Source organism: Cydia strobilella, chromosome 8 (genome assembly GCF_947568885.1).
Source record: "Cydia strobilella chromosome 8, ilCydStro3.1, whole genome shotgun sequence".
Lineage (NCBI taxonomy): Eukaryota > Metazoa > Arthropoda > Insecta > Lepidoptera > Tortricidae > Cydia > Cydia strobilella.
In genome coordinates this window covers 6,496,778-6,518,271 of record NC_086048.1, presented here as the reverse complement: position 1 = coordinate 6,518,271, position 21,494 = coordinate 6,496,778, and the positions used below count along the sequence as shown (strand labels likewise).

Here is a 21,494-nt window from a genome sequence, read left to right as displayed (position 1 = left end):
ATGTTGATGTCAACTTCGGAGAAAACGTCAGAGGTAACTTTAAAACTTACAGACATATTAAAAACTGTAATAGATGTCATATATTAAAGAAAAACCGGTCAAGTGCGAGTCGGACTCGCGTTCCAAGGGTTCCGTACATTACACAATTTGAACAATGTATTTTTTATGTGAAACGTGAGTGAAATGTCTTTAAAAAACCCGTAGGGGTCGGATCAAAACCTATGTAATTAAGTCCCACTCACGCTTGACTGCACATTTCTAATAGGTTTTCCTGTGATCTATAGGTAAAGATCTATTTTGTGTATTTTTTTCAAAATTTTAGACCCAGTAGTTTCGGAGGTTTGAGGTACGGAACCCTAAAAAGTAAAAAAAAAAGTAGTAAAGGTTCGAATCCGGCCTGAACCACTGGAGGGCTTCGTCACTTTTTCTTTAATATATGTCATCTATTACAGTTTTTAATTTATATATAGTAGTGTGACTACTTAAAAAAAAAAAACATCAAAATATTTGATAAAATAATTTGATTTGTTTCCAAAACTTGTTTACAGACATATTATAATTTTAATTATAGGATATGAATTCGATCGGTATCTAATGAAAAAAAATGAATACGCTCTTACTAAGTCCGAGTTATTATAGGCGTGTTTGCTTTATACATATAGCTACTATACTACTGAGATAAACGGCTAATCAGCAGCCGTAGCACGGTTGCATTTTTATCACCTGTCACCATGCCTGTCACGTTCTAACAAGTATGTAAGTGCGAAAGTGACAGGCATAGTGACAGGCGATAAAAAACCGGCCAAGTGCGAGTCGGACTCTCGCACGAAGGGTTCCGTACCATTACGCAAAAAAATCACGTTTGTTGTATGGGAGCCCCACTTAAATATTTATTTTATTCTGTTTTTAGTATTTGTTGCTATAGCGGCAACAGAAATACATCATCAGTGAAAATGTCAACTGTCTAGCTATAATGGTTCATGAGATACAGCCTGGAGACAGACAGACGGACTGACGGACAGACGGACAGTGGAGTCTTAGTAATAGGGTCCCGTTTGTAACCTTTGGGTATGGAACCCTAAAATGGAACCATGCTGCCACCGCAGATATATAAAATTTGCGTTGCCGCAATCTGAAGGCAAAACCGACTACGGATTATAGGTCCCCGGCGAACGATCGAAGTGCTCGATGAAATAATGTCCATTTTCTTGCGATCCCAAGCCCGAGCAAAACCTTTCCGTAAATTGATAATAAGTTTAGATCGACTATCTGTTGAATGTGGGCTTCGATCGGGCACAAATGGTACTGGGAAAGTTAAATATACGTCTCATGAATTTCCGACGTCCTAAATCGTAAGGGGAGGTGGTTTTTCGGCGTTAACAATATTGTGTCTGGCATTGTAAATATAGAAACCCGTGTATTCAATATAACTTACACACGCTTTAGATTACTTACGATTTTATTTTGAATGAATCTTCAGATATAGAGCTAACCGAAAATTTAAGAATTACTTTATGAACATATTTACCTTCCCTTCTGATGACTTTGATTTTAATGAAAAATATTTAAAAAAAATCTATATAAATAAACAATCAGATGTTATTTACAAAAAAGTACGTTAACATTTAAACCAATAATAATTAAATAATTATTCTTGTGGAGTTCTGATATTAAGCCTAAAAAATATGTTCTGCACGAAATATCCACGCTACACGTAGGATACCTACAGTAACTTCCGCTTCAATCAGATTATGGCACTAAAACAATAGTGTTGACCGCCAGCATTTATTATCAGTTATCAGTTAGCCGGATAAGGCCATTACACCCGTCCGACTCACTCTGTCTAACAAGCTGATTGTGATTGATTTAGGTACCATTTCCATGCCAGTAAAACCCGCGATCTTTGACAAATTCAGCTAATGGATCGCATATTATGCGAATGATTTCCTGTGAACTCATCTGCCGAAATTTTCAATTCTTGGAAAATGAGTTTCACAAAGACGTCACACAATAAATACGTAAGAATGATGTCATGTCAAAAGAACAAATTTAAAACTTGAAGAATAATTTATTATCTTATGAGGGCATTTACAGTGATATCTATTTACTTATAGGTAGTCTTTTTAGAGGGAAAAGTTATGTGAAAAATACACCTACTGTATTTATTCTACCTTTCTTCATCTTATTAGGCAGTCAGTCATATTTTTATAGAGCCTTTTTTATTGCTCATACGTATGGCCAAATTATACGGGGATATTTTGGGCAACGTGGAACTAAATAATACTACGAGTATGTGTCAAATACTTTCTCATTATTTTATATGTATAGTTATTATAAATATTAGGTTTGTGAAGAACTTCAACTAATTTTATAACAGTGGGTATTACCTAGAACCTCCCTGCCTGAAATCATAATATATAAAGGTAAAATAACCGCACCTAACATCTAACTAACCTGCTCAATTTATAAACATCCGGTTTAAAAATCCTTTATTAAGGATGACTCACGTTAGACCGGGCCCTGTCCGGGCCGGAGCTTCCGGCGCTTACTTTTCTATGACATGACAGGTGATCACGTGATGCTTTCCATAGAAAACGAAGCGCCGGACAAGGACCGGCCCGCTATCCCTTATCCGGGTTTTATAAGGGTATTACATAAGGCTTAACTCACCATACCCTTTGCCAGATGAAACCCTTTCATTTTGCTTTTAAAAACCCTTAAAGCGGGAATATAATACAGAACTCTTTAAGGTAACAGAAGAGCTAGGTGCTAGTTTTTCAAACAAATATTTGTTCTTAAATTTCTATTTTTTTGTTACAGGTACTACGGCACTAACAACAACCATTCAACAGAGACAATTAGACAGAAATGTGTTTCAATAAACGCCTGATCAAGCTGGCTGACTACTTCCGATTACAATCCAATATGACTCGTTAGTGAGCCACTGAAAACATAGACAGTCGACATGACATGCAATACCAAAATCGTAATCACGAAGCTACTAGTATGCTTTCTCTTGTCTGGCGTAAGAGGAAGATCATGGGCCAGCCACCATGACACTACCACCTCTACTACTCAAACTACACCCACCACTAGCCCGGCTCCAAAGAACTTCCACAATGATCCGCTTGTCGTCGAGACTAAGAGCGGTCTCGTTAAAGGTTATGCCAAAACGGTCATGGGTCGGGAGGTACATATATTTACCGGAATACCATTCGCAAAACCGCCTCTAGGTCCACTAAGGTTTCGAAAGCCAGTTCCAATTGAACCATGGCACGGAGTTCTAGATGCCACCGCTATGCCCAATAGCTGCTATCAAGAACGATATGAGTATTTTCCTGGATTTGAAGGTGAAGAGATGTGGAATCCTAACACCAATATATCAGAGGATTGTTTGTATTTGAATATTTGGGTGCCTCAGCATTTACGAGTGCGCCATCATCAAGATAAGCCTCTGGCTGAGAGGCCAAAAGTGCCGATACTAGTGTGGATTTACGGTGGAGGGTATATGAGTGGGACAGCAACCCTTGATTTATATAAAGCTGATATTATGGCATCATCAAGTGACGTTATAGTGGCTTCCATGCAGTACAGGGTGGGAGCATTTGGATTTTTATACTTGAATAAATTCTTTTCGCCGGGCAGCGAAGAAGCGCCAGGTAATATGGGACTTTGGGATCAGCAAATGGCAATACGTTGGATAAAAGACAATGCACGGGTATTTGGTGGAGATCCTGACTTGATTACACTGTTTGGGGAGTCAGCTGGAGGAGGAAGCGTGAGTTTGCATATGCTTTCTCCAGAGATGAAAGGATTGTTCAAGAGGGGTATATTACAGTCGGGAACCTTAAACGCACCATGGAGTTGGATGACAGGAGAACGCGCTCAAGATATTGGGAAGGTGTTAGTTGACGATTGTAACTGTAACAGTAGTCTCCTGCCCGCGGATCCGAGCCTAGTGATGGATTGTATGAGAGGGGTAGATGCAAAAACTATTTCCGTGCAACAATGGAATTCATATACGGGAATATTAGGATTTCCGTCAGCTCCGACTGTCGACGGCGTATTTTTACCAAAAGACCCTGACACTATGATGAAGGAAGGTAGCATCCACAACACTGAAGTGCTTCTCGGAAGTAATCAAGATGAAGGTACGTTTTAAACTCTTAAAATTAATCATTAAATAAAATACTTCTAGGTTTCATTGTTATGTAAGTACTTACATATTCACGCTATTCATATATTTACACTTACCATCAACCAGGCTATATGTTGGTTGCTAACTTATTACCTAACGTTGTTTCTTTTTCCCTGTCACCCGAAAGGACTTGTGGTTGATATATACGTCCAACAACGGTACACGTGCCGCAAATTAAGTACAGTTGGAAACACGTGTTATAAAAGCCCTAGAGTTCAATCCTGTTTTATAACAATTTGATACGACCTTGAGTCGTGTCATAAGGCATCTAACGTGCACTAATAAGTGCATTGCATTTTACCATAAAGTTAATTAAACCACATTAAATGTAACAATATGGTGTTTAATTTAAAACTTAGGTACCTATGATCCTGTGAAAAAACTAACGTGAAGTTCTACAAATAAAGAAAATTAGTAAGAGAATAACAACCACAAAAAAGTGACAAGTGAATTTCAATTCAGATATCGTAGGTTCCAGTCCTGGTTTATACCAATGACTCTTAAGAAGCATTATGTACCACACTCCAACTGCCTAGACCGATATGAACGTGTCGACCAGTTCATCTACCTAGGGTCATCCAAAAATAACAAAGGAAGTTGTGAACCGGAGATCCGACGACGGATAGGAATGGTCAAGACCCAACTCAAGAAAATCTGGAGAGAACGGAATATTTCAAAATGCACCAAAGTCTCCATAGTTCGCACACTGGTCTTCTCCATTTTTCTTTATAGCTCAGAAAGCTGGAACATAAAAGCGGCGGATAGACAGCGGAACCACGAACGTCGTACGTCGTCGTAGAAGAGCTCAACCTTACACATTCTCAAAGGCTCTCTGCGACGTGTCTGCACCGTATTCTTCAGTATGTTGGTCACATTGCTCGCAGAAGCTCTGACAATCTAGAGCGCCTTACCATAATATGGTGGACAGACTAGGTGGCGTCAAGCCTGGAGATGTCTATCAGCAAGACTCTCCACGAGGCAGAGGGCAGAAGCCGACGGAGAGAAGCCATTTCGAAACTTCTTCGAAGGAGTCACGATCCTCAGTAATGAGGGAACGAAAGAGGAGGATGTATCACTATTACATTTTCAATGAAGCAAAATATTGCGAGAAAACCTGCATTGCCTGGGAAAAAATTCAAAGGCGTATGTATCTAGTCCTCAGCCCGCTGTACGCCGGCTTGGGACTATAATGCAATATCTCTCTCGTGCAAGAGAACCTACAAAATGTAAATACTTATTATATACTGAAGTATTTGAAATTATACTACAGAATCCATCGACAACTTCTCAGCTTCGGAGCATTAATTTGAAAAACTTTACAAGTGTCGCGTACTCTTACAACGTCTTATAGATTTCGAGGTCAATTCTGTACACAGTGCACACCTGCCTGGCTCGATCCATTCCCGTAGCCTAACGAGCTGGCGAGCTTTCGCCTCAGGCCAGCTAATATAATTGTGATCTCAGAATACTAATTGTTACGGATCTCGAGGACACTCTAACTGCTTCGCTAGAGGCGAATACTCGCTTGTCTTTGGTATGCAATGAAAACACAGGTCCTGTCTACGCATGCGTAGAGCAGTGTGGACACAACAATAGCTGTACTGTTCTAGAGACGTACTATCAAGTACTACAGACTCGCCCACGTAGCTACGCTCCCCCCGGGTGGAACGCTGTTGCCACGCACCCCACTTGGGGGGTTAAGTCACTACTTAAAAACCGTCAACGTGTAAGAATCTACTTCATATAATTTTTCTTTTTTATAAATTAAATTAAACCTCTTATAAGGAGAGGATCTGGAATCTGCCCTCACGCTCGCCTACAATGAATTATTGACGAATGAAAATGAAAAAAAATGATTAGGAAACCAAATGAATAAATTAATAAACCGGGCAAGTGCGTGTCGAACCACGCATAATGTAGGGTTTCGTACCTTCATATAATACAAATAGCTATAGAAGCAAAAGGAGGTATCTTCGCGGTACTTAATTCACTTCAATAAAAAAACCGAGCATAATCAAAATAATTTTTGTAGAAAGTATTTATTAAGCTTTAATTTCTGTTTTTTTTAGGGTTCCGTACCTAAAGGGTAAAAACGAGACCCTATTACTAAGGCTCCGCTGTCCGTCTGCCCGTCTGTTTGTCACCAGGCTGTATCTCATGAGCCGTGATAGCTAGACAGTTGAAATTTTCACAGATGATGTATTTCTGTTGCCGGCTATAACAACAAATACTATAGAATAATATAAATATTTAAGTGGGGCTCCCATACAACAAACGTGATTATTTTGCCTTTTTCTGATTTTTTGCGTAATGGTACGGAATCCTTCATGCGCGAGTCCGACTCGCACTTGCCCGTTTTTTTTGTTTTCAAATTATTTGCACGCCTGGTTCAAAAGTGCCACCCCATACACAATATTTTTGACTTTCGGAGCGATTATTTCCAAACTTACTGAAAAATAAACACTAGGCAACGTTGTTTTTTTTAAATGCCTATCGAATGATATGCCATTTGTTGATAAAAAAAATGCATGGAAGAACAATAAATACATAATTAAAAACTGTATATAATATATGACATCTATTACAGTTTTTAATTTATATATAGTAGTGTGACTACTTAAAAAAAAAAAAACAAAATATTTAATAAAAAATAATAATTTGACTTGTTCCCAAACTTGTTAATAAATACATAACTTAAAGCGTAATAAATGTCAATACCTACTCTTACCTACTCTTCTTTTGAATAAACTAGTATCCTCTAGCCGCTCAGAGTTCTATGAAATTTCATTCTATTCTATATTAAATCTTTATTTTGATAAATCAAAATTGCAGTTGTTTTTGCAATTTTGGTAGCCGCCCACTGTAAAAAGAGAATTTAAAATTGTATGCCCTGCATTCTTCAAAAAAAGTATTTTAGCTCAAATGACTACTAGAATATAATTTACGTCTTCATCATAAATTAAATTAGTGTTTCATTTTATTACCAGTGAGGAGTAGAAAAAGCAAAAATAAAAGCTGGGAACTCAGTTCACAGTCTACCGCCGCGGGCACGTTACTTTAAAGTCATAAACAAAAGAGAATCACTAGTACTCGTACTCTACAATAGCCTTTTTGTGCAGTGTCCACGTGTGTTTTTTTCTTTAGCGTCCTAAGTCCTGCGGTACCAAATTTTGTACATTAAATTCACCCTTCAGTCCCAGCATTAAGTAAGTTACTATAGTAATAAACACCGATAGTACATATTTCGGTACAAACTTTTTAGATGCCCCCCACTTCCAAATTTGAATGCTCGCGCGGAGTATTCTGACAGTCCATAGGGTTGTAAATAGTCTGTTCAGGACTGACAGCAAATATTTATTATGTGCAAAAAAATGAACCTCTGAGGCCTCTAGGACTATGATGTTTAAAAAAAGCTGGGACTTAGGAGGTTAGAATATACAACAGTTTCCATTTTCCAGTGACAATTTTATAGAGTTTACGATTAATGTGTGGAGTACAATGTAATTTTTCAATTCAATTCAATTCATTTATTTCAATAATACATAATTTTACAGTTATGACAACAAAATTCATGCTAAAACATAAAATATTACCATAAATTGAAAAATAAAATAGAAAAAAGATAAAAGCAAAATTAAATAGTTATAACTGTAACTTTAACATGAACAATCTCCTGCAAAATCCACCTATACTGATCTCTCATATATTCTACTAAAATCCATATATAAAGACTTAACAACAAACAGTGGTGACAACAGGGGTATCTATCATATCAACTATTGAACATAATGAATGCTTACCTTATTACCTACAGATTCAGTACAGCAGCGGCCGTAGCTAAGCTGACAATAGTGTCGACAAACGCCAATCAATTGCCACGAAAAGTGACGTGATCATTCCCATTCATTATTTAAGAGTCCCCGGCAAGCTTGGCCGAATTTCACTTTCCGTTTATTTTTCATTTTAAAACTACGTTTTGGATTGTAATGAAACTTTGCACATACAATAACATGAGGTATATCTAAGTCTGTAATTAGTTTATATAGCTCTAGTATATAAAACAAACAAAATAAAGCAAAAACAAGTTTTGCGTGAAAAATTTCAATTCGCTGTATTTTTTTAATATTGTATCTGAATCTACATAAACTAATGACAGACCAAGATATACCTAATCCTATTGTAAGTACAAAGTTTCAGAGTAATCTAGCTAGTCGTTTTAAAATGAGAGCGTAACTACGTTTGTGTGGAGAACGGAGCTTGGGGACTTAAAGGGGCCCAATGACTATCAGTTCGCCGGACGATATAGGCCTGTCAGTTAGAACAAAAATTTGACAGTTCCGAACAACTGACAGGCCGATATCGTCCGGCGGACTGATAGTCAGTGGGTCCCTTTAGTTTCGATTGGCGTTTTCAATGAGTAGACGATGGTAACTTAGCTAAGCCTCTAGATAAAGTAATAGTTTATGGAAGGTGCAAATTCTTTTCTTTGCTGTAGTAGCGATACACATGCATATATTATTAGGTAATGATAAAGTAATATTACTAACATAATACTAAAAAAATACGTATTTCATAAACAGATGAGTTAGTCGTAAAATAATAGTCTCTAAAATTATCAAAATTGCTACAAAACCCAAGGGTAATTAAAATGTTAACGTAAATTTTATAGCAAGCATTTACACTGACGACCTACCGGGCTCCTAAAGTAATCCAGAGATAAGCGCGGTGGAGGGTGTAACCCGCCACTAGTGACGTAGTGACGTGTCACTGAAATATTCTCCTGTCTTGTTCGGGAATCTTTCTCTATATTAATTCCAGACCAGTCTCCAAATCTAAGGTTAGATTTATTTTCCAATGTTTTTTTGAAAGAAAGCACAATTATGTCGCTTCGCAAATTAAGACCATATTAGTCTGTAGATAGTCAAAAACAAATAAATACCTAATAATTATGTCGGTAAACTCGACATGCACTTGTTATTGTATTGAAAGATACCTCAAGAATACTACGTCCAATACAACAACAAGGAATCAAAATAAAACTCAGGATTCAAATTCGTAAATATCCCATATTCCGGATATTTTTTTCTAAAATAGAAAAACAAATGAACAAGAACTAAACAAGCGGCGCAAATATGCTATCCTCGGCGAGGACTACATATTTGCGCCGTGCGGAGTCGAAACTCTGGGACCGTGGGGGCCCAGTGCCAAATCATTATTTAAAGATATTTCCGAGCGCCTTGTGACCTCTGGTGACCAGAGGGCTGGCAGCTACTTTGGCCAGAGACTAAGTCTGGCCATCCAAAGAGGTAACGCTGCCAGTCTTCTGGGCACCATTACACATGATAGCGACCTGGGGAGCATTTTTTATTTATAAGTTTATTTTAAGTTTTATAAGTTTAGTTTAGTTTTAGAGATTAGTTAGTTTATTTAATTTTTTTTTTTTTTTTATAAATAAATATTATAGGGACATTCTTACACAAATTGACTAAGTCCCACGGTAAGCCCAAGAAGGCTTGTGTTGTGGGTACTCAGACAACGATATATATAATACTTATACAAATACTTAAATACATAGAAAACATCCATGACTCAGGAACAAATATCTGTGCTTATCACACAAATAAATGCCCTTACCGGGATTCGAACCCAGGACCATCGGCTTCACAGGCAGGGTCACTACCCACTAGGCCAGACCGGTCGTCAAAATATAATAATTTTAAATTTATTACATTATATATGTTATGCCTAAATTGAAATAAAGGAAATAGAAAATATTGTCAAATCTCAAATACATTGATAATGAATGTCAGAGTGACGTTGGCTACGCGCCCAGCGGTGTCAGCATGGTTGCATTTTTATCACCTGTCACTATGCCTGTCACTTTCGCACTTACATACTTGTTAGAACGTGACAGGCATGGTGACAGGCGATAAAAATACTTCCGTGCTAAGCTCGCTGGCCGCGCGTAGCCAACGTCACTCTATCACTCTTCCACACTAGTGCGACAGTGACAGTTGCGATTCGTTCGCTACGGAGTGTTAACGATTGCACGTTGGCTACGCACCCTGGAATTCACAATTAGATCTTTTTCATCACACTCGCTCAGTAAATGTGGAATTGCACGCAGGCTTAGCGGGAACTATAGAAAAAGCGGTATCCCTAGGGAGTTATGAAATTTCTAGTATTATAATTAACAGTTTTTTGTCTTTATACTTCATTTTTGTATCGCAAGTGTGATAAATACATTGTGTGTAACTCGGGGCGTAATAATATTGTAAACTCGAGTCTATAAATCGCGACGGCTTGCCGGAGCTATACTCTCGTTTGCAATATTTAACTTACGCCCCATGTTGCACAATGTACTACTGACTACTTTACATTAAGTTATGATAAAACATTGGTATTAGGGAACCCTTGAAAATGTGAATATTGAGGAAAAACAAACTTCCAAAGTAAAGAAAGTTTCCAGAGCACTTCACTGGGAATATTTTCACCTGAGTTTCTCGCACGGCACAGAACTAGGCACCACTCGTGATATATGTGAAATCTCTGGCAGAGCGCTGCGCGGTGGAGATTGCATAACCTGTGTTGCACTCGGGAATATCATGAGGCTGGATAACAGCGGCTTTCCTCTCTTATGATGTTTCTTTAACGTTTTATATGGGCGCAAAGCCAATTTTAAATTGCTTGTATTGGGTACGTATATTATGTAATAAATTATGTCCCATAATCATAATCATTTATTTGCACATAAAAAGGGTTTTACCTAGATATTATAAAAGTTACATTGGTCTAGCCTTTTTAGCTGTTTTTGGCAGCATGCAAATGGGTCCTTATAATACATTAAATTTGTATAACATAAGACTACCTTAAATTAACTTAATTAATTACTAACTACATTAACTTAAATTAAACTAGAATAGGATGCACAATAAGTTAACTTTACAATTCAATACAAATTACAAAACAGTCCCAGCAATTGATAATAAAATAACTAAGTTCATATGTAATGTCCAGGTAATAAATATTTATAATACAAATTTGACTAATATTAATTTTAAACATTATTATGCGCAATAAATTCATTAATAGAGTAGAATGATTTTGTCAGTAGCCATTTAAAAAGCGCTGTTTTAAATTTAGTATATGGCAGATCTTTTATATGCTGTGGTAGTTTATTGTATATAGTGACACCCATACAGTAATAGTTTTTCTTAAAAGCAGCAGTTTTTTGCTGATTGGGTACAATAAGCCTGTTTGTATTCCTAGTGTTTCTAGGAAACACCTCCATGGCTGTCTTAAAAAAGTTAATATTTAGTTGTACAAATTTAGAGACTTCAAACACATGAGCCAAACAAAGAGAAATGTGTGAATGTCAGTCAGCTGCTAGGTAGATATCGGATATAACAATGTGCAAAAAGTATCTGCCATACGTAGTTAGACATCCTATATCTTTTTAGGGTTCCTTACTCAAAGGGTAAAAACGGGACCCTCTGTCTGTCTGTCACCAGGCTGTATCTCATGAACCGTGATAGCTAGACAGTTGAAATTTACAGATGATGTATTTCTGTTGCCGCTATAACAAATACCAAAAACGATAGATAATGGTACGGAACCGAGTGCGCGAGTCCGACTCGCACTTGGCCGGATTTTTTTCTACAGTTTACGATTTTCTTCTCCTCTCTGTCGATGTTCCTTTTTTCGATGCTTTTTTGATTTTTGCGATTTTTTATACGATGGAATACGTTTAAAGGTATCGGCATCAATTATAGTCATTTTAAAAATAAAGAAATATCGCTATTTTTTTCATGAGAGTGTGATATAGATACTTCAGACGTGCAGTCTTATCGATACCATTGCAGTTGACGGTTCAAGATTTATTTTTCTATATCAACTTATAGCAAAATATTTTGTCTTTATTATTTACGAAAACTGGACTTAATCGCGTCGTTAAGTTAAAATCTTTTTTTATATATTAAATTTTTTTGGACTTGAATTACCTAAATTATCTTTTTTCGTGCGTTAAAGGTACTTTTTAGGGAAAACTTCGAGAATTGGGTTAATGCATATTGTTTATTATCAGCTGAACCGGAAACTTAACACGATTACGAAGTAACCCAGTATGAATAAAAAACGCGTTTCGTTGTAGCAAGGGCTTCGCCAATTTCGTTACATATTTCTTAAATTTTAAGGGATTGAAAGATTAACAAAGACAAATATCGAGTATAATGAGACTATTAGGGTGCTTTGAATATGTTTTTATTTTATATTTTACAATGAACCTTGAGAACCTTGGCCAATTTGGAAGTCCTTAAACAGGCTCAGGTCCCAAGTTGGTCGATGTAAGCAAAACATGGCCAGATGGGGACTGCTCCGTAGCCCCTCGACTCAGTGTACCTGCGACACAGCAACGCAAACCATGGCACATCTACTGGCGTGCCCCGCATGCCCACATCACTGCTCGGAACTGGATCTGAGGGACGCGACAGCCAGGGCTGTCAACACCGCTGCCTACTGGGCATCCATCGTATAGAAGTGGGTGGAGCCACGACACGAAAAGAAGAAGAATGAAATAAATTTTACCAATAACATGTCAGTAGCATTGCAGACTTAAATAAATTTTCAGATTGTTATGTATAATAATTAGGTAAATACTTTATAACTAGTAAATACTTTACTTTATCCGAAATGTTATAATAAATAGGTACCTATTTCTATTTATATATCTGTCTGGTATACCTTTTTAATTACGTAGGTATAATGCGTTAAATAAATCGAAAATCGCGATTGATTGACATGAACGAATTAAATTGTCACAACACAAAAAAACACAAACGATAATCTAATTCAATTAGTTATTCCCAGACTCGCCCCCCAATAAATAAGGGAAGCGGAAAGGCACGAAACAAAGTAAAATTACGAGCTGGTCGTAAAATAAAACTACCAATTATTTTCCCAAGCTCGTAAATAACCCAATTAATACATGCAATATCAACCTTTACCCTCACGTAACACAGTGCAAAATTCAACACAACTCAATAGCAAGACGTGTGGTTGATGAAGTAAGTTAGTACAATAGAGGTGTTCCTTTTTGTTATCTCTTTAAACAGTAACAAGCGTGGTTGCCGGTTTGTTGGCCCGATTAGGGTGATGACGTGTCAAACAGTTCGTTAGAGACGCCATGAGGCTTGGAACAAAACGTGGGTAACGAAGAAAGCTAACTCATTCTAATACTCGTAATTTTCTAAGGAAATTCGGGTAAAAATTATCCTCCTCATTGAAGGACGTTCGCAAGACTCTATTAAATGTTGTCCCTTTCGATAACGATAACGACAAACCATATTGCAATATATTATAGCAATTGCAATCCGTTTACAACTAGTAAGAAATTATCCGAGGCTGGACACAGATCTTCCGTATAATTAGTATCTCGATTTAAATAAGATACCCGCGAAGGTGCATGCACTTTTGCATGTCCAACCAGCCTTAACGTTTATAGTTTCTGATGGTTCATTATTTTTTGTATGTGGGTATTTTTGCATCTTTTCCTCAGTCACCCGTTGAACACGAACGCTGTAAAGGGTTCGAAACGTCGGGATGTATCATAAATTCAATATACGCGATATAATCCGTTTTTATAGTTTTATTTCATGAGTAACTATCGCGGTAACCGAAGACAATATTATACATGACTTTCTTATTATTTATTTATAAATAAATATTATAGGGATATTCTTACACAAATTGACTAAGTCCCATGGTAAGCTCAAGAAGGCTTGTGTTGAGGGTACTCAGACAAAGATATACTCGTATATAATACTTTATACATATACTTAAATACATAGAAAGCATCCATGACTCAGGAACAAATATCTGTGCGCATCACACAAATAAATGCCCTTACCGGGATTCGAACCCAAGACCACCGGCTTCACAGGCAAGGTCACTACTGACTAGGCCAGACCGGTCGCCTATATTTATATATCAAATGTGCGAGCATAAATATTTTAAAGCAATAGTAGTTATAAAATCAGTAAAATTGGGCATACTTCTACTATATAGTACTTGTAGCGCTACGGCGTAGCCGGTTTACCTCGTGGAGCTAAAATCGCGCTATTAAATGTGGGCGTATTTGAATCAATATAATTCAGGAAAGTGACTGTTACGGATAAAATGAGTTAGCTGTTGTTGTCTGCGGTGGCTTATATGGGTAACGATGTTTACCGAACGCCCGACGGCGATGGTTCGGTAATTTTGTATTACGAGTACAGCTCAACAAAAAGAAATTATTCCTTCCTATGGAAAATAAAGGGAGATTTAAGAACACCACCTTTCTATTATGTCGATATTTTCAGTAACATCTACGATAAAGTTAGCTTAGTAAGATATATTCTGTTATTATTGTTTAACATTTATGAGTAACTACCTACCTAAAACTGATATCTAATAACAAACTAAATAATATCTTAAATATCTAATAACATATGTCATAGTCATAACACAATTATGTTGTAATAGTGTAATAGGGTCTTTATATATTTAGTTGTCTTTTTTTTTACTTATCTCAGATTTTGATAACATTTGGTGGATAGATAGAGTTCCTTATTCTGTACAACATAAGCGCAATTTCACTGTATGTCCTACAAAATCTTCCACGAAGTTACGGAAAGCGTATGGAATTTTCCGTAACTCAATGGGAATTTTCATACATTTTTTTGTCCCAAATTTGTATTTCGTGTTTATTCCGATCAGAAAACCTACCAATTTTTATCATAATCTGCCAAAAACATAAAATCGACAAAAAAATAAAAAATGGCTTAATAAATAAATGTACTTCTGTGCTCAGACATACGTAGGCATAGCAATTACTTTTTCCCATTAACAATTGCGCTTGCTCTCGAAAAACTTTACTTACCTACTGCCGCACTAAGCATTAATGAAAAACTTCCTCAACATTGCCTACCATGCTCAACATTGCCTGACTTAAAAAATGGTAATTCTTTACAAAACAGTTGTCTTCGTCTAATTCCTAATATTCCTATAATTAATGGTTGCAATGATTTGTAATTATATATAGACAACTTTTTTGTAAAAAAACTGCGTTTTTTTATGCCTGGCAATGTTGAGGAAGTTGACGGTAACTAATTTTGAAATGTCCTTTAGTTGCATAATATCGTATGAAAACAAGGTAAATGATCAAATGCAATTTTTAAAATAAGTTATTATGCTTATGCTTAGTGCGGCAGCTTAGGTACTAACTGGAATAAATCAACGAGTACTATGGAAGTCGGTTGTTATATTTTTATAACTCTTATTGTATTATTTAATATCATCAAACTGATCCACCAGTGTCTTGAGTACCTAAATAAAACTAGAATACGTTGAACTTGCATTAATAAAAGTATTTCTTTTACAGGAACATACTTCTTGTTATACGATTTTCTCGATTATTTCGAAAAGGACGGACCGAGTTTTTTACAGAGAGAAAAATTCTTAGAGATCATCAACACGATTTTCAAGGACTTCTCTAATATAAAAAAAGAAGCAATAATTTTTCAAGTAAGTATTAAAATGTATTTTACTTTTTCGCAGTAACTATTTCTGTCACGTACTTAGAACGCCTTTAGGGCTATAACCGACATAACTAAATAACAATACGAAAATAAATACAATCAATAATGTTTGTTGAAATTCCATTTTATAACGTGGGGGGAAAATATTGAGTTTAGCTCTCAAAAATTGTAACTGACAAACAGGACCTGGCGAGCCGACCCTTTCCCCCCCTTTTTGGGGGGTAGGTAAGGTACGATCTTGTGGCTACCGGGCCAAATCAGCTTTGTTTGACCTTAGGAACAATCGTGCCAAGCGCCATCGCCTGAATAAAAAGTGCATACTCATTGCACTTATTTAGCCTACGAATTCAAGTTCGAAAAAATAATAAATTTTGAAAGGCTATCTCGGAAACCATTGGATCTACAGAGACAATTCTAGTCTCCTTGAGTAGTCTCCTTGAGTACTCTCATTGTAGCACATTTAGTCTACTTTATAAACGTCCTGAAAAGGTACTATGAAAAACTAGTCTACTAATGTTATAATCGCCCAAATCTAAAAAAAAATACGAATTTCTCGCGGTTTTTTAAATTTTTGGCAAAGTTGCGTTCGGCGCTCAAACTTGGATTATTAAATTTATTGGGCCAACATCATAAACAAGTCTGCAAAAAAACAGAACTACCGGATTTGATGCAAACGAACCCCGTACTTTCAGGCGACAAAGTTACGCTGCGTCTTACGTAAGCGAACAACTCACGAACGCGAAGCGAAACGGCGCGGCGCGGGCGCGGCGGGCCCACGGCGTTCGTGTTCGCAACGAGATCGCTCACGTAGGACACTTCTATAGGTATCAAACGATTGATTCACCCCGCGCCGCATCGCTTCGCTTCGCGTTCGCGTGTTGTTCGCCTGCGTAGTACGTTGCGTTACTGTATTATCTAAACGCAGGCAGAGGAAGAACTAAAAAGGAAATGTCATTTGCAATTACCGTCAATATCGTAAAATGCTACTGTCCGTTCCTCACACCTATTATTAAAGTGTTTTGAGTGACGCGCCTCTAGTATCGTCCAGTTTATTAATCAAACTACTGAACCATTTTTATATCCGTACTAATGTTTGGTACGGGCAGTGATGTCACTAATTTTCGTCTTGTGCACTAATGCGTTTCTTGTCGGCACCCAGATTAAATCCAGTAGGTAGATATGCCACGAAAACTCTGCCTAATCATTGCGTTGAAAGGAGATATTCGAATGCATCAGTTCCTGTTAAAACCTTACTGCTACCTTGCTGCCTTGATGCTAGCAATGTCACTGTCAATTTCCTTGATAAATGACCCCAACCCGTAATTTTTTTATGAACAGCATGCGCAGGCTCTATAATACTACAGTTTATACGAGAAGCGCTGGTGGTCTAGCGGTACCTAAGAGAGTGCGACTTTCAATCCGGAGGTCGCGGGTTCGAACCCCGGCTCGTAGCAATGAGTTTTTCAGTTTTACGAAATGTAATTTGATATTTACTAGCCGCTTTTCGGTGAAGGAAAACATCGTGAGGAAACCGGACTAATCCCAATAAGGTCTAGTTTACCCTTTGGGTTGGAAGGTCAGATGGCAGTCGCTTTCGTAAATACCTACGCCAATTCTCGGGATTAGTTGCCAAGTGGACCCCACGCTCCCATGTACCGTGGCAAAAAACCGGGACAACGCGAGGAAGATGAGTATATACGTGTAATAGTATGTATTTTAAATACTAAATTATATTTTTTATTTTCCAGTATACGGATTGGGAAGAGATCACCGACGGTTATCTGAACCAAAAGATGATAGCAGACATTGTGAGCGATTACTTCTTTGTCTGCCCCACTAATTACTTCGCAGAGGTTCTGGCTGAATCTGGCGTTGATGTATACTACTACTACTTTACACACGTAAGTTTTTAAACAGAAATTAAAAATATGATTTAAAAAAAATGAAACTTTAGGAACCTTCCCACCTTTTATAAGGCAGTAGGATCAAAATTATTTTCCTTGTCTTGTTTTTGACCACTATGTCATGCTTGTATTTTTGTCTTTAATCAAATAAATAAAAAAGTCGAGTGCAATTGCATGTCTTTCTAGCTGTAGATTATAATAAAAATGAAAAAAAAATAAAAACTAAATCTCACCCCATACAAAAAGCTCTACTCCGTCACAGTTTTTGGGGACAAAAACAAGACAACAAAACAAAATTTGACCCAGAAGTACATGTTTGTGGCCATTTATTGTTTTACCATATTATAAAATAAATTTATTTATTATAAATACCTATACGAACTCGGTTCGATACCGTATAAAGCTTTAAAAACCTGTAATTATTCACGTCACGCCGTTATATTTGTGTGAATCCCAAACCGTGCGCCACCAAAATAAGTGAACGTCGATCCTGGCCTTTAAAGGTTTCGTGATGAAGACGCTCTCCAAACAGCCGGGACGGCTAACACGTTAATTTGGCTAACGAACCAAATACGAGGGCTCTAACAGAAGCGCTGCCAGCTACATTCGCTTTTTGCCTTAACGCTGCAACACTAAGCTCAAAGCGAAATCCATGTGGCCGTGTTTTGAGGCTGGAGTAAATGTTGAGTTTCATATGAACACGTAACATTTGCAGCGGAGTTTCAGACGGAGAAATGTTTGGTAACATTTAGATTTTACTATGTGTGTCAGGTAACTTTATTAACCATGCTTGAGCCACCCTACTGCGCTTTTACTACACCTAGGGCATATACAATTTTAATTAGGTAGTGTATGTAACATTTCTCAACAGGTACGATTATTTTAATCGTAGAATAAATATTATTAAACTTCAAAAAAAAAGATATTTAAATGCGATTACAGTTCCATTCAACCTAAAAGTTAAAATTAAATGCAAAAGTTCAACCATAACAAACACAAACTTCAAGACAATAAATTGTTTACGCCCAAACTTGAAACAAACTTGGGGATTCCACTTTCAGCTGACCTTTGATAATGGATTTTCGATAATTCATTCATTTTATCACCAACATCTACTATTGCCTAATTGGTTTTCATCATTTATATAAGGAAGGTAGATTAGGTTAGTATATGCCTAGGGTACACATAATATCTTAAAGCATACTGTGTTTAATTTTGATGTACCTGTTTTTTTATTTTATTAAAACATGCCTGCGGTGTACGCAACGTTATCTATTTTATTACTTATTTATTTGTTGTTGATCTTAAAATTTTAACAACAAAATAGCTGGAAGGAAAAAATTAAGAAATTTATTTCGGCACAATTAAAAAGTAGTTTCCAAATGCACTGTTTTGATTTAACACTTTTTACCACATTTGTGCCTTTAATCTAATCTTACAAGCATTTTTGATATTTCATTTTGCTAAAATTGCCAAATAATTTAGACGTGTGGACTGCGAATCTTTTTTTCAAATTTAGGTAATACTTCTATAAGTATAGTATGCATTTAAAACTACCATAAAATAACATAAATATAATAAAATAAAGGGTCCACCGTTAAAATAATTAGGCTGAGCGTATACATTTTAACCGTCACTAAACTGACGGTAAATTTGAAACATCATTATTAGTATTCGCAAAGATAGATATCTCCGTTATAGATGGATACAGTCTAAGGAAAAAACGTGCCTCGAAAATCACGAAAATTTGATTCTCGATCAGATGTCGCTACTACCTTTGGCCCACTCTCGTATAGAGGGCGTTGACGGTTTTGTTTGTTATTTAACAATTTTAACGCATATCAGTGAAAGAACATGGGTCAAAATAATAAAAATAATTAATGCAAATAAAAAAAATCATTTATCCATATTTAAATACATTTTATCGCATTTTTATAAATCTTCATTTTTAGTTTTAAAGTGTGTCGATAGATGGCAGTGAATTTACTGTGGTTACAAAATTTACTATGACAGTACCGCTCTATAATATTATATCCTCTTTGGTATTCGTTATTGACATTTCCGCGTCCCGTAGCTCTTTGTTAAAAATAAACTAATTCACACGGGATATTATTGAGATATTATTATATTATTCCAGCGTGGACTGTAATTGCATTAATATAAATAAAAGTATAATAAAAAATATCTACTCAATTATTAGTTATCATTATCACCCAAAATTGGGTAGAGTGATTTAGCTATATAACAGACATTTACGAGTTTAACAGACATATACGTCTTTTGTCATTTACATGATATGTACGTATTGTACGTACTAATCATGGTGACTAGTAAATATAAAACCAACTCAATTCAAAAGAAAACATCATATTATGGGCACAGAAATTCACAATAATTTTAGATTTTCGGTGTTCCAAAGCTTAAAATTATCTAAATTCAATCTACCTTTACCTTGCCAATGGTAAAAATACGTACGCGGAGAATCCCAAAATTCTGAAAACTGTCATATTTTTACAGAGATTCGATATCATAAATATATTGCTGTCTGTTTTTGTTTTGTCGCTTTCTGTTTTTTGTTCCATTATTACTAACCATTATGGGCCCGTGTTGTCTTAAATAAATGAATTGAATAATAATAGAGAATAATATAGGACTAAGTCTAGAAGGTCCCCATTAGATAGAACTTTCTCTAGCTGACAAGTCAGTCTTCAATTATTTGGAGCAGTAACGATATTTAACGCAGAAATAAATTTAGATAAACGAACTCGACATTATAAAGGTGTACCCGGCGACCCCAGTGCGGCTAAAATGAGATAAATGGCTGCCGATAAATCATACGTTGCCCGTTGATGGCGCGATTTGTCGGAAAAATAATGATATGACCTATGAGGGTCAAAAACTTTCGGGAAAACTTGCGCCTTTTCTTTAGATATTACTAAGATTTGGAAATATTTATTTATATACACTTTCATAACACCACTTCTTAAGAATTAAAAGGTTATAACATTAACTTAACTATAAGGATAAAGTAAGTTATAGTATAGTTAATTTCAACCATAAGGATAAAATAAGAAAATTAGGCTTTCACAATGGCTTATTTTATGATACCCACCGAAAAGACGTATAACTTTAACTCATACTAAAAAAAGTTTTCTCCCATGACCGTCAAGGACGTCCAATGCTCTATTTTATAACTAATAATACTGCTTTGTACTGCAAAAAATAGTCATAATGATTATTGATATTGTAATTTTTTTAAAGTTTAATCGTGCTTTTTTTACGATTTTTAATTTTTTTAACGTTTTCATATTTTAATGTGTAAGCTACTTACAAATAAATAATCGGATTTCACAAGAATTTTTATTCTATGATTGTATGAAACATTTCTAGCCTGTAAAATATAAGGTAAATTGATTTGTTTGCATTATGTCATTTCTATTGAATTCCACATTAATAATTATAACTCATATCTACAATAAGTTTTGCTCCCACAAGTCAGACAAAGGCGTAAGATTACTCAAGCGGCTACCCAACAAACGACAGTGGTCAGTTTTAATAAATTATGGGTCAGACGTGGCCGATGGCAAAGGTCACAGATTAACAGCGAGGTATTTCGGGTTCCGCCCGACGCTGTTTCCATTTCTGTTCTCGACGCGTCTGGTTTGTGCCTCGGATTTATTTCGATCACAGTACCTATGCAACTCTGAGGCTGGTTTTCTGTTGGGAAAGTGAGGGTTTCTGGGGCGTTGGTCCTGAATTAAATAATTAGGTCATATTAATTTAAGTAAGCCAAGTTTAAAAAGCTAGAAAATACTTAGT

General features: G+C 36.3%; 2 protein-coding genes across 2 annotated transcripts in view; both read left to right on the top strand.

The window, feature by feature from the left end:
• LOC134743532 (serine protease nudel) overlaps window positions 1–21,494 on the top strand; it is a 335,679-nt gene that overhangs the window by 192,327 nt on the left and 121,858 nt on the right. The window lies entirely within an intron of this gene.
• The window catches only part of LOC134743536 (acetylcholinesterase-like), an 88,593-nt gene that overhangs the window by 46,887 nt on the left and 20,212 nt on the right, over window positions 1–21,494 (top strand). The window contains exons 2-4 of the mRNA XM_063677028.1: window positions 2,821–4,151; window positions 15,615–15,757; window positions 17,520–17,672. Of these exons, the coding sequence (XP_063533098.1) occupies window positions 2,966–4,151; window positions 15,615–15,757; window positions 17,520–17,672 (1,482 nt within the window). The 5' untranslated portion in view covers window positions 2,821–2,965. The remainder of the gene's footprint in view (window positions 1–2,820; window positions 4,152–15,614; window positions 15,758–17,519; window positions 17,673–21,494) is intronic.